Here is a 17,950-nt window from a genome sequence, read left to right on the forward strand (position 1 = left end):
TTCTCCCCTGAATTTGTATTATTGCTTCATAATGCATATATGCTTAAAAGAGCTCAGCCACAGGGGTTTTCTACGGCCCCCCTTACTGCCCCTCCAGTGGATGCAGGCCTGGGATTGCCCTCTGAGGCATTTTTCCCTGTTAGCTGGCTGCAAGAACTTGAGTGGTCCCTCTCCTGTTCTTTGTGTACTCAAACATGCAAAAATGGGTACTTCCTTCTGATCAAGTGAATTTTTGTTATGGGGCTCGTTTTCAAAGAGAAAAACTTCCAAAAAGTGTCAAAAAGCACTATTTGAACGGATTTTTTTCTTAAAATGTCCAAATCGGTATTTTCTATGCATTTTGTCTGAAGTGTGTCCAGATCACAAGGGGGCATGTTGGGGGGGATTTCAAAGGCGGGATTAGGGCATGCCTAACACTTGGACGTTAAGACACAAAAAGGTGCCTTAAATGACCAGATGACCACTGGAGTGATTCAGGGATGACTCCCCTTTATTCCCCCAGTGGCCACTGACCCCCCCTCCCAGCCCCAAAACGTGAATAAAAATAGTACTCGCCAGCCTGTATGATAGCCTCAGATGTTATAGCCAGGTCCATTAGAACAGCATGCAGGTCCCTCGAGTAGTGTAGTGGTGGGTGCAGTGCACTGCAGACAGGTGGACCCAGGCCCATACCTTCCCCTACTTTTTACACTTGTGGTGGAAACTGTGAGCCCTCCAAAACTCACCAGAAACTTACTGTACCCACATATAGGTGCCCCTTCACCCATAAGGTCTATTGTAGTGGTGTATATTTGGGGGTGGTGGGTTTTGGGTGGGTTTTTGGAGAGCTCAGCAGACAAGGGAGCAACGGTGAGATGTATACGTGGGAGCATTTATATAAAGTCCATAGCAGTGCCCCCTGGGTGGCCCATTGCTCTCAGTCTGCTAAAAATGCTGGCCCCTCCCACATCCCAGTGGTACGATTTTCTACATTTTTCATTTGTGTGTTTTTTTTTTTTCCTAAAATGGCCTAAAAAGATAAAAGCACAGATTACAAAACCTTGTTACAAATTGTATTTTCGGGAAAAAAAGGATAGTTTTGCTTTTTCAAAAATGATTACGTTGTTTATTTGGATTTATGACATTTAGCGCATAATGTCCAAAGTCTGACTTAGACGTCATATCGAAAATGACCCTCTGTGACTCTGACTTAACCTAGTCATAAAATAGGATATAGGTAGTTAATGAAAAGTTACTGAGAATGAACAGCTTTGCAATAGCTGCCAATTTGTTGAAATAAGTGAATAATGTTTTCTCGTTTTATTTACAAACTAGTGAAAAAGGCCCGTTTCTGACAGAAATGAAACGGGCGCTAGCAAGGTTTTCCTCGGAGTGTGTATGTTTGAGAGAGAGTGTGTGTGAGATTGAGTGTGTGAGAGAGAGTGAATGTGCGAGTGTGTGTGTGTGACAGAGAGAGAGTGAGGCTGGGTGCGAGTGTGTGTGTGAGAATCAGAGTGTGTGCCAGGGGCCCCTCCGTCCCAGTTCCATGGTCACCTTCCCTCCCTCCTAGTTCCATAGTGCGCCTCCCAGTTCCAGGGTCCCCCTACCAGTTCAAGGGTCCCTCCCCTCCCTCCCAGTTCTGTGGTCCTGTCCCCTCCCTTTCTCCCTCCCTCCGAGGTGCTTGGTGGGGGGGGGGTTGCTATTTGCTGTCAACCTAAGGAGACACTGAATGTAAAATAGTCCTTTATGTTGAATATTTTTCCTTTGTGAATGACTGTGGGGTCTTGTGAAATGTTTTGGCATAGTTTGCAGCTGGCTGTGTTACACGAAAACGTGCCCTTTTCTTTTTCCGTCAGTGTTGGAAGTAAAGGACTATTTTACATGCTCATCTTCCAATGTGGTATATATCATTCAGTGTAAAAAATGTAACAAAGGATGCTATATTGGAGAAACAGGCCAGATGCTTAAGACAAGATTCAATCTGCACAGACATCACATGAAAATAGCCGGTGCCAGTCAGGCCCCCACCCCTGTGGGCCAACACTTCACAAGACCAGAACACGGCACCAGTGATTTCACAGTTAGAATACTGAAAGGTAATTTTAAAACAATACAGGAACGTAAGACCTTTGAAATAAGAATGATTGAATATTTTGACACCCAACAAACAGGACTTAATAAGGATCTGGGTTTTCTAACTCATTACAAAACATAAAGCTGTATTTCTCTGTTTATTTCTCTGTTTATTACCCTCCTCTCACCTACCAACACCCATTCTGTTAGAATATCAATGAAATGCTTTGATGTCCCCATGCATACCCCCACCCTCCCACTCTGTCAGACTGTCAAAGTAATGCTTTGATGTTTCTCTCATATATACTATCTGCTACCACATTTGCTTATTTCCGATCTGAGGAAGAAGGGCAACCTTCGAAAGCTAATCCAGAAATGTATTAAGTTATGTCCAATAAAAAAGGTATCATCTTATTTTCTTTTCCATGTTTTATTTTGTTTGATTTCTGTTGATAACCTTTAAGAGTGGACTAACACGGCTACCACACCTCTCTACTTATTTCTGTACACAAAGCGGTACTTTTTTTTTGGCTTTATTCACAAAAATGGTTTTTAAAATTGTCTTCTGTGTTTCTGTATTATTATGTATTATTTTAAAGGAACAAAACAAGTCTAGATACTTATAATACAATAATATTATACAGCCTAGTTTGAGCCATTATTATAACTGTAGTTCAGTGCCTATAATTATTTTTTTAAAAAGGTCCTCAGACTGTGCCATATCAGGTTTTTTTTAATGTCCTCAGTACCGCAGTCACAAGCCAGTACACCAGGTATGTAGGCAGTTCATAGTAACTCAAGACAATTCTACTTTTATATTGCTGCAGAAAACAGGGCCTTTCTTGCAGCCTCTGTCTTTTTATAAACGTCTCATTTTATTTCCCCTGGGTTCCAATAACAGCTTCTTTCATTATCTTAATCCAGAAGATACAGTCTTCCTCTTGGCCATAGTATAGATTTATAAAGAAAAGGTTCTGCTTCCTTTCTATACTAAAGGTTTCACACACTCCAAACAGTATGTTCCACTCAAAAACTAAAGAGAACTAATATCTCATATAGGAAAAACACTGCTTGAAAATCAAAAAAATAGGAAGGAAAAGCCTCAAAGAGCTCCTGGTCTAACGATCTCTAGAGCTTTAACGATCAAAATGATCTACTCTTCTTCATTAGTGGAAAATAAAGGGAAACAATCCTCAATGAGGAATGCCAGCTAATGTTCCACATAAACAATCATAAATAAAAAAGGTAGAAAAGAACTTGCAATGTTGGGCAAAGAAAACTACATCTGAAGCAAAAGGAGGAAAAAAGGAAACAGAGGCATCAGATTTATATCAGTGGCCAGGCTATTAGGTCTCCCATAGCGCACAGCTATCACAAACACTTGAGTCTACTGTATAGCATTAATCACTTGCCAACCGAGACCAAAACCTCAAAAAACTTTTGCACTTTTTTATTCATATTTTGTTGGAAAAACTAGGAAATTATGAGAAAAAAATATATAAAGACAAAACTCGTAACAATTTTCTAATAAAGCTTACAATGTGTCAAGGACTATATAACTGTCGACTACTTATCTGCATTAGCAGACTCAGCGCTGAAAGAGTTCACCACTGCCCAAGCTAAAACATGTATGAAACGTAGCGTTTCGGTCAAACAACCTGCTTCCGGGGATAGTGGAAGTTGCACTATCCAAAATGTCTCCGGCAAACCACGCGGACAAAATGATAGGCTTAGGAGACATTGGCAAAAACCTTTCATTCATTGTAGTGTCCAAAATAAGTAATACTCACAAGTGTCTACATTAAAGAGTGTAATAGTTTATACACGTTCTTGCGAATGTCACACTTACCTTAAAGGACTTCGTATGAGCCAGCTTCGCATCAGAATAAGATCCCCAGGACCAATGATGGCCAGCGTTTCGCACTGCTGCTTCAGGGTCCACAATACTGGGGCTGTCATAACAAAGAAAAAAAAGCCAGGCTCCACTCTTTATAGAATAAAAGCATTACAGCTGCAATGTAACATACTTCTCTTAACAGCGTTTATCTAACAGCTGCTGTCGCAGCCAAAGAGAGCCAAGAGAGTTTATATTAAAGGTTTAACAGAGACAGTTGTGGTTTCTTGCCACCACCACACAAAACAAACCCTTTGCTAAAACCTAGGCCAATCTGAAGCAAACAGTGGTTCTCAACCAGTATGTCGGGACATACTGCTGTATCTCCAATAATTTGGCGTAGACAGCAAACGTGTGCTTTCCTTAACAACCATCTGTGCTTAAAAGTTGGAAAAAGCAGAGATCCAGAGGGCCTGCTATCTGAAATTCCTGCTTTTTCCCAATGGTAGCTGCTTCCATCTGCTCCAGCGGGGCTGCTGCTGCTGGTCTGCTATTCCTAGGTTCTGTTTGCTACACAGTTCCTGAGTAACATATTTTGAAGGTTTTGTGTTACTTCACAGTATCTGGCAGTGGAGGGATTTTGTGTTGCTGTTTTCTGAGGTAACACCAGAATTTAAGCATATATTTGTTTTGAAAGACCAGCTGTAAGAGGAAATATCCTAGCTCTGTATAGACTCTAGAATGGGTAGACATTTCTTGATGTTGACAGTAAGTTTAGTGTCAATTTGCTACTATTCAACCCCTTATCAAAAACTATATTAGTACCAGACTTCTCACAGATAAAGTAAGTTGAAGATTAAAACTTCTTTGAGAAACATACAGTTTTAGCAACAGTTTATAAAATAAATTCTGTTTAAGAATATTTTATATTTCCTTTGCATCATTTTTAACAGCAGTGAAATATTTAAGATTTTATTTTTGTTCAGCTGAAAATTTTAGTGTTCAGTTTGCCACACACTTGAACATCATCTGTCAGGTGTGTCACAACAGAAGAAAGGTTGGTAAGGTTTGTCTCTTTGTGGATAATACTAAACTCTGCAACAGGGTGGGCACCCTGGAGGGTGTGAATGACATGAGGAAGGACCTAGCAAAGCTAGAGGAATGGACCGATATTTGGCAGCTAAGGTTTAATTCCAAAAAATGCAGGGTCATACACTTGGGTTGCAAAAATCCGAGGGAACAGTACAGTATAGGGGGTGTAGTGCTTCAGTGTGTGAAGGAAGAGTGGGACTTGTTTTCAAACAGGTAGAAAAAGTGATGGCCAAAGCCAGAAGGATGCTTGGGTGCATAAAGAGAGGCATGACCAGCAGGAAAAAGGAAGTGATAGTGCCGTTGTATAAGTCTCTGGTGAGGTCCCATTTAGAGTACTGCATGCAGTTCTGGAGACCACACCTAAAGAAAGATATAAACAGGATGGAGTCGGTCCAGAGGACGGCTACAAAATTAATGCAAAATTAATGAATGCAAAAATCACAGGGACAGGCTTAGGTACCTCAACATGTATATGCTGGGAGAGAGGAGACATGATTGAAACGTTTAAATATCTCAAGGGTATTTATGTACAGGAAGAGAGCCTTTTTCAAATGAAGGAGAGCTCTGGAATGAGGGTGCATATGACAAAGTTAAGAGGGAATAGGCTTAGGAGTAACTTAAAGAAGTATTATTTCACAGAAAGGGTGGTGGAGGCATGGAATGGCCTCCTGGTGGAGGTGGTGGAGTCGAGGACTGTTCTAGAATTTTAAAAGGCATGGGATAAGCATGTGGGATTGCTTAGGAACAGGAAGAATTAGGGGTTACAGAGGATGGGCAGACTGGATAGGTCACATGGCCTTTATCTGCCGTCATGTTTCTAACTGAATTAGAGGAAAATCCCCACATGGTTTGCAGTCCTTGGGTGGAGTTAGCTTAATTCTTGAATCAGCAAAACCATCACTGTGGAGTAGCCCCACTTCTATTTCTGTCCAAAGTTAGAAATCTGATAGTTATGCTTGATTCTAACCTGATGTTGAAAATCAAGTTAAAGCTGTTGCAAAGGGCCATTCAGCCAGCCACTGTTGCATTAAGTTTCTCACAGCTGGTAGGATCTTTTCTCTGTTTATTCTTTTTGCCTTGTTACCATGAAGTATAAAGGATGGATCTGAAATTGCCCTCCTGTACTACAACCCTCTGTGGGACCTGGCCAGTTTACCGTTCGGGTCTTATTCCTTGCCAGGATGTTTCCCTGTGCTGAGGCCTAGGGAGTGATGTATCACTCAGTCTCTTGAGCTGTTTTCTGCCTTCATCGGCACAACTATCCACATCACTTGCCCTGCAGACAGCTAGGTCTTGTTGTACTGCTTCTGGAAGGGGAGAGCCAACCTTGGAGAGTCTTACAAAAACCGGAAGGTCAGAGGAGCTGAACTCAGAAGTGCTGAAGGAGTCCACTTGTTTGGAGGGACAAGTTCTGCAGAGATGGAATAGGGGATTATGTTGGCTTCTGGAGTTGCTGATGTGGGGAGTGAAAAGTGGAGAGTGGGTCCCTAATAGAGAAGTTTTATCTGGGGAATTGTCATCTTCTCTATTTGTTCCTCCCACGGTGAAGTTGTCAGTGATTATATTGGATGGCAGTGGTGAGATTTGATTTTTAGCTGTGTTCATTTTGCTGTGGCTGTTCCGTATTTTGAAAATGTTCAATGAATTATCATAATCCCACAGCACCTCTATTGAATTGACTATAGATATTGTGATTTGTGCAGTTCAGCATTTCATTCGCAGGGACTTGTGAACATTGTTGCTCATACACTTCTGCATTGATTTGTTGACTTCTGAGGCAGATCTGCATTGTCGGTTCATTTTTATGACATGTATTTTGAAGAACTTGTTTAATCTATTTAAAATAAAAACATAAGCGTTGCCATAGTGGGACAGACCGAAGGTCCATCAAGCCCATCATCCTGTTTCCAACAGTGGCCAATCCAGGTTACAAGTACCTGGCAAGATCCCAAACCAGTACAATACATTTTATGCTGCTTATCCTAGAAATAAGCAGTGGATTTCCCCCAAGTCCATCTTAATAATGGACTATGGATTTTTCTTTTAGGAAGATATCCACACCTTTTTAAAACCCCGCTAAGCTAACTGCTTTTACTACATTCTCTGGCAATGAATTCCAGAGTTTAATTATACATTGAGTGAAGAAATATTTTCTCCAATTCATTTTAAATTTACTACTTTGTAGCTTCCACTCCACTCATTATTTTATAGATCTCTATCATATCTCCCCTCAGCCGTCTTTTCTCCAAACTGAAGAGCCCTGGCTGCTGCCTTTCCTCATAGGGAAGTCGTCCCATCCCCTTAATCATTTTTGTTGCTCTTCTCTATACCTTTCCTAATTCCACTATATCTTTTTTGAGGTGTGGTGACCAGAATTGCATACCGTACCATTGTGTCGGTATTGGATTGGTCCTCCCCCACTTTTTTCTTTATTTGTTTGTGATTTGTGTTGTGGAGATTACCATCTTCTTTTAGTATTAGTGGTGTCCATACATCAGGTCTGCTCTGGGTTTGCTGCTTTTGCTACTTAAACCTTTCTTAAAGTTCAGGCTCAAGAGACCTTGTCTATCTCTAGGTTCTAGAAGGTTGAAAAATTGGGTAAAGAACCCACCCTTGTTAAAGCAGTCCAAGTATCCTTGGTTAAAGGTAAAATGTGGTAGTGCATTGATATAGAGAATCTGGAAAATACTGCTAGATATTTGAATGCTTGCATTTTGAATTTTCTGCAGGTTTCCCCTAAGAATGTTTTTTTATAAGTATTTGAGGAAGGTGCTGAAATTTCAAAATTCTACTATGCCCTATGTCAATAATATCTACTACCTTCCTTCTATGAAGAAGAATATGGGGCAAAGAGAAGAAAGAGCTGGTGATATTTCAAGGGATAATCTTGATTTGACTGGACTCCTACAGATATCTGGGGAAGGGGTGTTTTAAGTGGGCAACTATATTGATACCTTTTGCTGAGGCCAAGAATTCAGTAATGTTCTTTTTTTTGTTGTCAGTGTGAGGTTTCCTTGGAATGTAAAGCAGTGATATTTCTTGATGTTTGCAAAAGGATCTAGGAGAGAAGGAAGCAATTTCTGTCCATGCATCAGAAGTTGCATTCCCTGGATACTACTTTTCTGGTTTGGTTTCCCTGTAAGTATGTTATTGAACTTGAAAATGAGTCATATTTTTTCTTCAAACCCTCTCAATTATGGTTTGGGGTTTTTTTTTTTTTTTAGACAATAGCGTACAGTTGTGACCCCACTGGAGACTCTTAAGAGTGTGCAGATGTTTAGGGATTTTAATAGGAAAAGTGTGCGGCTTGATTACTTACTACTTTTTTGTGCCATTCTTCTATGGTATTTGTATCATGGATCATACCATATAGTGATTACTTCCTTTCATTTATTGCATTTATTTTGTTATTTACAATGTTGCTAGGTAATCGTCTGCATTCAAGATTATCTTGATGTGAAATATGTTTTAAAAGTTGTTAAAGCTGCAACTTACGATAGTACAACGTTTGAAATATCTTCTTCCCTTAGATAAATGTAAGATAATATTTTAGTCGTGTGTTGTCTAGTTTAGATTATTGTAATTCTACATATATGGGTGCACTGGAATCCTTATTACATATGTTAGTCAGTTCGAACACTGTAGCAAAACTGTTTACTATTGTTGGTCTTCACAAGTATGTTATCCCACAGCCAAAATGTTTGCTTTGGTTAACTACCATATGGCAGGAATGTTTTGTTGTAATGATTTTTAAAAGCCATGAATGTTGACAACCCTCGCCATTTGAGTGACATATTTATACTTCGTTACTCTTCATTCTCTTTAGTCATCAGATACTGGATATCTAGCTGTGATTAAATATGTCTGTCTGACAATAACCCAGGACTGAGCCTTCTCCCTTGTTGAACCTAGGTTGTGGAATTCCTTATAGATTTTCAATTGAAACAAGCTATATACAGTAGCTAACTGGGAAAAAAAAGTCGACATATATCTTTAATATTGCTTTTGAGTCTGTCTTTATGTATGATTTTATTTTGTTTGCTGTGTATGTTTTATGATGCTATAGATTAATTTTGTGATCTGCTTTGAACTCGTGTACATGGAATGGTGGAATAGAAGCAATGATTGATTGATTTATCAATCTCCATCTGTTGGTTCTTCTCTAAGCAGGACACATTTTTGAGAAGCAACTAGGTGGAATTCTATGCTTTAGGATATTTCTTGGGAAGCTGTACATGCCTTCCTGCACTGTTTCCCCCAGGATTATTATGATTTTATGTTTCGGGATTCCTTTTCTGTCATAAGTTTCCTGGAGGGGCATATCTAACTGCTGTGTATATCCTTCCTTTCAGTTGAAGGCCCTAGACTTGAATGTCTATCTCAGGAAGTCCTACCTACCTGGAAAAGAAATCAGTATTTAAATTATCCTTGACTTGCCTGTACTTTGACAATAAGAAGGGCTTGAGTGTTGAGAATTATCTCACAACTCTAGGGTTTTATTTTTGTAGATTCACATTAGTGGTTTGTGGTCAGTGAACAAGAAGAAACATCTCCCCAGTAAGTGATACCATAGGGCAGTGGTTCCCAAACCTGGTCCTGGAAGCACCCCAGCCAGTCAGGTTTTCAGTATATCCACAATAAATATTCATGAGATAGATGTGCATGCAATGGAGGCAGTGCATGCAAATCTCTCTCATGAATATTCATTATGGGTATCCTTAAAACCTGACTCGCTGGGGTGCCTCTAGGACCAGGTTTGGGAACCACTGACACAAGGCCTCCAGGGCCTTCTTCAGGTCAGAGGCCTCCATTCATTGACCAAGCATTTTCTTTCTTGGGGAAAGAACTTGCAACTTTATTTTGGGAGAACAGTTATCCTTCAGGTGCCTTTGTATGGACCATAAACCATTTATTACAGTCAGGGATACTAAATAATGATTTAATAATGGTATGCAATGGTATAATGGTATGTAAGCCACATTGAGCCTGCAAATAGGTGGGAAAATGTGGTATACAAATGTAACAAATAAAAAAATAAATTCCTGGGAGGCCCTTTCGTTTGTACTGGTCCATTTGATGATCTGAGGCTCCCATTTTTAAAAAACATGAATCAGGTGTTTAGCTTGTATAGCACAATGTGGGATGAAGCAGTTGTAGCAACTGACAGCTGAAGAAGATATTTAACTTGTTTGGTTGGTTGTTGGCTTTGGGTTTTTTGCTGTAGCTTCAGTTTTATTGATTTAGGGCTAGATTTAGCCCTTTTCTAGCATATACACTAAACACTGGATTTGGTGGTTTCCCAAAAAATATTTCCTTGGACTTGCAGTCAGAACTGCTGCTTGCATGGCTTTCAGAAATAGTTGTGTATTTGAAACAGACAAGGCTATTCATGATGATGTCACTGAGGAGGATGGCAAGTCACAACCACAGGGAAGAGCCAGTGGCACTTGCCACTGTGAGCAAGTCATTTTGAGCGATGCTGCTTTTGAAGTTTGTAGGCCCTTATTTATTGTGGGATTTTAGCTACCATTGAGGGCATATAAGTGTTTAGTGTAGGTGATTATTACATAGTAACATAGTAACATAGTAGATGACGGCAGAAAAAGACCTGCACGGTCCATCCAGTCTGCCCAAGACAAACTCATATGTGTATACCTTACCTTGAATTTGTACCTGTCCTTTTCAGGGCACAGACCATATAAGTCTGCCCAGCAGTATTTCCCGCCTCCCAACCACCAGTCCCGCCTCCCATCACCGGCTCTGGTACAGACCGTATAAGTCTGCCCTCCCCTATCCTAGCCTCCCAACCACCAACCCCTCTTCCCCCCACCTGCTCCGCCACCCAATTTCAGCTAAGCTTCTGAGGATCCATTCCTTCTGCACAGGATTCCTCTATGCATATCCCACGCATGTTTGAACTCTGTTACCGTTTTCATCTCCACCACCTCCCGCGGGAGGGCATTCCAAGCGTCCACCACCCTCTCCGTGAAAAAATACTTCCTGACATCTTTCCTGAGTCTGCCCCCCTTCAATCTCATTTCATGTCCTCTCGTTCTACCACCTTCCCATCTCTGGAAAAGATTCGTTTGCGGATTAATACCTTTCAAATATTTGAACGTCTGTATCATATCACCCCTGTTCCTCCTTTCCTGCAGGGTGTACATGTTCAGGTCAGCAAGCCCTGTATGAAAGCCCCCTCTCTCACAGGTTGGATTAAATATAATTTTTTCTGGAATTTGTAGTATTATACTGATATTATACACTATTACTTATTGTATTGCTACATTGTATATTTTATTTTATTTTTTTTATTGAATTTTCAAATCCATATCTCAACAATATCAGAGATAATCAGAAAACATTAAAAAATAAAAAATCACACAGACATTTTAGGAAAATATACATCAATCTTTCATCCACTAGTCAGGAAATAAAGAACCCAAGATATAAGAAATAATTATTCTAGAAAAAATAATTCCTAATGCTGGTAAATGCTCCCTTCAATTTCTGTTTCTAGCCTGCCATATACGTTCAAGAATTAGTTATGACATTCAATTCCTCCTTAGCTTCTAGAAAATCAATTTGCTGTTTTGGGTCAAAAAATTGAAATTGTTTACCTTCATACAATACAAAACATAAACAAGGAAAACGTAAAACAAAATTGGTTCCTAAGGCTAACTCTCTCTAGGCCGTAAGGCCAAGAAAGCCTTACGCCTCATCAGTGTTGCTCTTGAAAGATCAGGAAATATGTGCACTTTTGAACCCAAAAAGAGCGTCTCCAAATGTCTAAAGGAAAGTTTCAAAATTGCATTTTGATCAGGTTCCAATGCAAAAGTAATCAACATAGTAGTTCTCTGTGTAATCACGACCAAAGAGGTTTCCAACTAATGAAGTTGCGTGCATTGTTATGCAATATTCTTCCCGAGGGTTAATCCATTTGTAAACACAAAAAATGCCTTAGTCTTATAGAACACTAGTAAAAAAGGCCCGTTTCTGACAGAAATGAAACGGGCGCTAGCAAGGTTTTCCTCGGAGTGTGTATGTTTGAGAGAGTTTGTGTGAGAGTGACTATGTGAGAGAGACAGATTGAATGTTTGTGGCTGCAAGTGTGTCTGTTAGAGAGTGTTTGTGTGTGAGATTGACAGTGTGTTTTGAGTGGATATGTGAGCCACAGCGAGAGTGTATGAGAGTGAGAGAGTGTTTGAGAGTCACTGTGTGACACATAGTGAATGTGATCCAGTGTGAGACATAGCGTGTGTTGTAGACAGTGTTTGAGAGTGAGAGAGACACAGAGTGAGAGAACCCCCTCCGTCTGCCTGTGCCACTGTGTTGTCGCAGGATCCCTCATCTCTCTGTCTGGTCAGTGTTCCCCCCCTCCTCCTCTTATGTCTCCCTGCTGCCCTCCTGTCAGGGCTGTGGATCCCCCGTCCCCCTTCGTCTGTGCTGTGAGGACCCCCTCCCCCGCCTCCATCTGTGGTCTCTGGACCTCTTCCGGCCCTCATCCTCCCCCTCCTTGTGTCTGAACTTTTGCTTAAGGGACTTTTGGGAAGGTGGGGGGGGGGGGGCGCTGTGGACAGTACTGGGCAGGCACTGTGGTTTATGCAGTGCCAATGATGTTCAGCACTGACCACCCACATTGGTCACTGGGTTAAATTAGGACAGCTCAAAATTGCATAACTCTGATTCTCTTCAAAATCCCCTGATCCCCTCCTGCCACCCCCAAAAGCTCCTGCCCTTCCTATGCTTTCCCTCCAGCCAGCCAGACCCAACACCTCATCCCTCCATGGGCTGCCATATAGTTCTGTTTTTTTTTTTTGGGGGGGGGGGGGGGGGAGATCCTGCTTAGTGCCTCCTCCACGCGATGCACCCCCCCCCCCCCCCGCCGCCATCCCACCACCGTGATGCAGCCGGCCGCCGGCCTCCCACCCATCATCGCCATCGCACCCACCATCGCGTAGTTTTGCTGGCGGGGGACCCAAAATCCCGCCAGCAGAAATCCTGTGTTGTCTGAGTCTGACTGACTCCAGCGATCTTCGGCGTTGCTAGCCTGTGCAGGGCGGGGTTGTGTGCGTCTGACGTCCTGCACTTGCAGGACGTCAGACGTACAGAAGCCCTGCCTGCAGAGGCTTGCAACGCCGAAGATCACGCCGTAGTCAGCAGACAGGACTTGTGCTGGCGGGGTTTCGTGTCCCCCGCCGGCAAAGCAACGCGACGGTGGGTGGCTTGTGGGGGGGGGTTGCACCTCCTGCATTCTGCAGCTTTGGGGGTGGGGCAGCGCGGAGGGGCCATGTTGTTGCGCCGGGGGGGGGGGCGTCATTGAGCGCTTTTGCTGCATGAGTGTCATTGATCCGCCCCCTGCGTCATCACGTTTGACACGTGGGCGGGGCAGACACTTATGGAGCAAAAAAGTGGTCTCAGCCGCCTCACTTTCGAATGTTGGGAAAGTGAGGCTTCAATGGAACGTTGGAGGTGCGTTTTATATAGAGAGATACTTTTAAAACATCCTAGGCTTATAGTGCGGGAAGGTGCCTATTATTTAGATTTATATAGGCAAATAGGTGCTTGTGTGCCTTTCTAAAATACTAGCACAAATGCTGCTGAAATCATGCCTATATTGAAGACAAATACATTATGATGCTCAGGAGCAGGTGTAAATATGCATGTGTACAATAATTCAAAAATTGCATATCTGCCCACTCTTCACCAAACTTCCTCCCCTGGGCACTCATTTTTCCCAGGATTCTATATATGGTATGCTGAGTATCTCGCATAAAATTACGCACACTGTTAAATTAAGTAATGAGCCAATTAGTCTTGATAACTGGCCAGTAACAACCAATTATTATCCTAATTGGGCAGAATTGGAATTTACGTGCACAGCCAAAATGGAGCAGTCATGGGAGGAGTGTGGGTGTGTCAGGGCCATCAATCACAGAATTTGGGGGGGGGGGGGGCTAGATTTAGGCACAGGCATTTACACCAGCTTTTTATTGGTGTAAATGGCTGCGCCTAAATCTAGGTGCATCCACCCGTCCTATGCGCTATTCTATAATCCACATCTGAATGAAGATGGCAGCTTCTAGAATACCGCTAGGTGCATGAATTGAATTGAATGTGCCTGGATTTTAGTTGCCATATATGGAATCTGGCCCTTTACGTGCAAAAATGGTATATCAAATTTACTGCAAAATCCTTGGTAAATATATCCAAGTCTGTTTCTTTTGTCCTCATTGAGACCAGTCTATGTGTAGTTTAATTCAGTTTCCAGTTGGCTAACAGACTGTATTTCTCAGTATTATGCTCTATCAGCCTGGATGAGCACATCACAGCCCAGGCTGTTAAGGTGATTGCAGTGTCATTAGTAAACTTTAGGTTGGTTTTTAGAGGTGAGATATGCAGGACTGCAACATGGAGTTCAGTACTCACATGAGCCAAAACAGCAAGGAGGGTAGGTTTAGTTGAATGGCTCATCATAAAACCTTTGAAGGGCAATTTTCAGTAACGCTTGGTCTTCAATTATATATTTATTTATTAGGATTTATTTACCGCCTTTTTGAAGGAATTCACTCAAGGTGGTGTGTACAGTAAGAATAGATCAAACATGAGCTGGCAAGTGGCAACTATGATGTGTAAAACAGGGTATGGAGTTTTGAAAATCAAATCTACACACATTTTTTACCTATCCTGAATAACAGCCTTCCCTCCTCCCTCCAAAACTCCCAGTCTTTTAAAATCCAGTTCATAGTATGCAAGTTGTGAATATAATTTTAGCTACTAAAGGGAAACCATTTTCAACCAAGGAGGCCCAACTGGAGCAATCCTTTTGAAAAGTGGCCTGTTTGATTTGGGTGAAGTGAGCCCTCTCTGAGGTGAAACATGACACATGATCCAAGCATGAGACTCTTATTTAGAGACTGATTTTAGACTAAAATGCATATAGCTAAGCAGTTAACCATTTCTACAGAATTTTTTTTTATTTCACAACTTGCCTGTGGGGATTAGATCTCCTTTTTTTTTTTAATTAACCAAACCTGCCCATCTGTATGATCTGATGCTCATTATCCAAACATTAGTCAACAATCTATTTTACACTATATTACAGAACCAAATGCAGGGTTGCTATTTCCATTGTAAAAATTAGACCATGGCAGTGCTAAAAACTTTTCAGATGGGTTTTTAAAGTATCTGAACTGAGAAGGAACTTTTTCGAGAATGTTATCCATGTTTGAAAAAAAGGAAATCTGTTTGAAATCTATAAAAGTTAGAAAATAAGCAAGGCTTAAGTATTTTTTATACTCGGGACACAAAGAAGCCAGTATTGAGAAGTTTTGTCCAATTAACAACTTGGCTTTTTAAAATTCCTCTCTCCTGCAGACTGCATAAATTTTGTCCTGTCAGCCTGTGCTGGGGATGTGGTTTAAGTTTAACCAGACGGCGCTGATATTTAACTCTGCAGTTAGTACTAAACAGTACCATCTTGCTCCTCCATCATGCACGCTACAGTGAACACGTCACTCTGTTAGTTTTGAAATAGCATTGACTTTCAGTGACCTACAGAGTTAAATTCAAAATATTAGTCATTGCATATGAGGCCATGTGAGTAGGCCTGCCTGTAGCACTTTTTGATATACTCACCCCCCTTTTTTCTTTGCAACAGCTGCAATCCTCTAACGACAAATTGCTTGACATTTTCCCTCCTTCAGAATCATATTTGACTTCTGTCTGGGAATCTGCCTTTTATATACTTGTCCCTTTTTTATGAAACTCGCTTCCTAAATATTTTCACTTAGAGATGTCACTACTAAAATTTAAGGCCTCCCTTAAGACCTACCTATTGAGCCAGGCTTTTTGGGAGGGCTAGATACTGTTCTTGGAGTAGAAAGAGCATGTGTCATTCAGTAGACTGCTCTGCTTCTGTCTGCCTACTATCTCTTTTAACTCTTTACCATGATATAAACTGCTTTGATATTTAATGAATGGCAGTATAACAAATCTTATAAAAGAAATATTTATTTATTTATTTATTTATTGCATTTGTATCCCACATTTTCCCACCTCTTTGCAGGCTCAATGTGGCTTACAATAAATCATGAATAATGGAAATATATAAGAAAATAGACATTTAGTAGTACAGAAGGATCTTGGGTAACATGATAATGGTAAAACATGATAGTAATGTAACAATAAGACAATTCTTATAAACATATACAGATAAAGTTAACTTGGTACATTGGTCCGCACAGAGCTCTCCAAGGTTATGTTATCCTAATAACTTGAACTGGTTATTTTCTGTAGCGGTCTTACCTACTTAACTGCACTGAATATCTAGATAATTTTGAGTGATCACCCTTCCACTGAATATCAAGGAGGGCAATTTCTCCAAGTAGGTTAGTTTTGTGCATACTATGAAAGGAATGAACCTCGCTCCTAAGCCAGGGTATGTGTAGTATGATCTAGGGCAGACTGAGAGTGGTCTGGGCCCACGGGCACTGAGGGTGGTCTGGGCCCCCTGCCCAACATCCCCCCTACCGCCGCGCTGCTGCCCCCTAACGCCGCAGTCGACGTCCCTGCTGCCCCAGTTCTACCTGAGGGGCCCTGGTGGTCTAGTGGTCTCTGTGGGGGGTGGGCGGGAGCATGTTGTTTCCTGCCCACTGCGCTGCCGCTATTCCCCTGCCTGCCAGCACCGCTATGTTTTCAAAATGGTGGCTGAGACCTTGCGGGTCTCGATAGTCTCACAAGACTTCCGCAGGGAGTCTCAGCCGCCATTTTTAAAATACGACAGTGCCAGGCAGGGGGAATAGAGGCAGCACAACGGGCAGGAAAAAACGTGTTCCCCCCCGCAGAGGCCACTAGATCACCAGTGGCACGCCTTTAAAGGTAGGACTGGGGAGGGCTCAAGTGTGCGGCAAGCATCCAGACAGAGCCTCTGGGTCCTCGGGCACTGCCCGGTTGGCCGAATGTTCAGTCTGCCCCTGGTATGATCTGTTTCTGAAATTTACTTCTAACGCTCGCTGTAGTACTTGCATTTTGCCAAAGAGAGCTTCCTTCTGGAGTTCATAAGATGTAACATGTGTAGGCAAGTTATCCAGGTGTGCTTGGAAGTTTTTTGATCAAGCCTTTGGCACCCAAAATGATGGCGACAATTACAGAAGAAAACAAACCTCCGCAATGGTAGAACCCAGGAGAAAGGCACAGCGAAGGTGACACGATGGATGATGTCAATGAAACTACTACTGGACTCAGAAAAAGTTCACAGCAAGAGTTTATTGATAAAGACTGGAATCGACACGAGTCGTATTTCGGCCACTCTGGCCTGCCTCAGGAGTCCCTGTGTGTTGATGTTCAGTTGATTCCTGAAGAAAGAATCTGAAATATTTAGTAAAGCCGAAGTTTGCTTTGGTGAAGTAACTTCACTGTAGCACGTAAGTACAAGCGACACCGCTCGAACAGTATCAACTGAACATCAACACACATGGACTCCTGAGGCAGGCCAGAGTGGCCGAAACACGACTCGTGTCGAGTCCAGTCTTTATCAATAAACTCTTGCTGTGAACATTTTCTGAGTCCAGTAGTAGTTTCATTGACATCATCCATCGTGTCACCCAAAATGATGGGAAATGTTTCTGTATATTTCTGTATCAGCCTTGAGGTTCAAGACATGTTTATGGTGAGAAAATTGGCTTAAATGCAGTAGTTCAAACTCTGTTTTTTCCCCCACTCTGTTACAGATCTCTTCAAATGATTTAGTTATGGCTGAAAAACTGTTTGGAATTCTGGCATATGTAGCATCCTCTGATTTACCACAGTTTCGACTTTTTTCTCTGCTTGGGGAATCCAGGTAAAATGTTTCCTTACAAGTGTGGAGAGTTAGGAACACTTTTAATAGAATGAGAAAAGGTTAGAATGATTTCACAAATCTATTTTCTTGTTAATTGACCAGTTCAGTTTATTTCTGCATTGTTCTTTTTCAAC

General features: G+C 41.7%; 1 protein-coding gene across 1 annotated transcript in view; it reads left to right on the forward strand.

Moving 5' to 3' along the window:
- Window positions 1–17,950, forward strand: part of LRRC49 (leucine rich repeat containing 49) — a 249,223-nt gene that overhangs the window by 215,827 nt on the left and 15,446 nt on the right. Inside the window, 1 exon segment of the mRNA XM_030188617.1 lies at window positions 17,707–17,816. Within this exon segment, the coding sequence (XP_030044477.1) occupies window positions 17,707–17,816 (110 nt within the window).

Source organism: Microcaecilia unicolor, chromosome 1, assembly GCF_901765095.1.
Source record: "Microcaecilia unicolor chromosome 1, aMicUni1.1, whole genome shotgun sequence".
Classification (NCBI taxonomy): domain Eukaryota; kingdom Metazoa; phylum Chordata; class Amphibia; order Gymnophiona; family Siphonopidae; genus Microcaecilia; species Microcaecilia unicolor.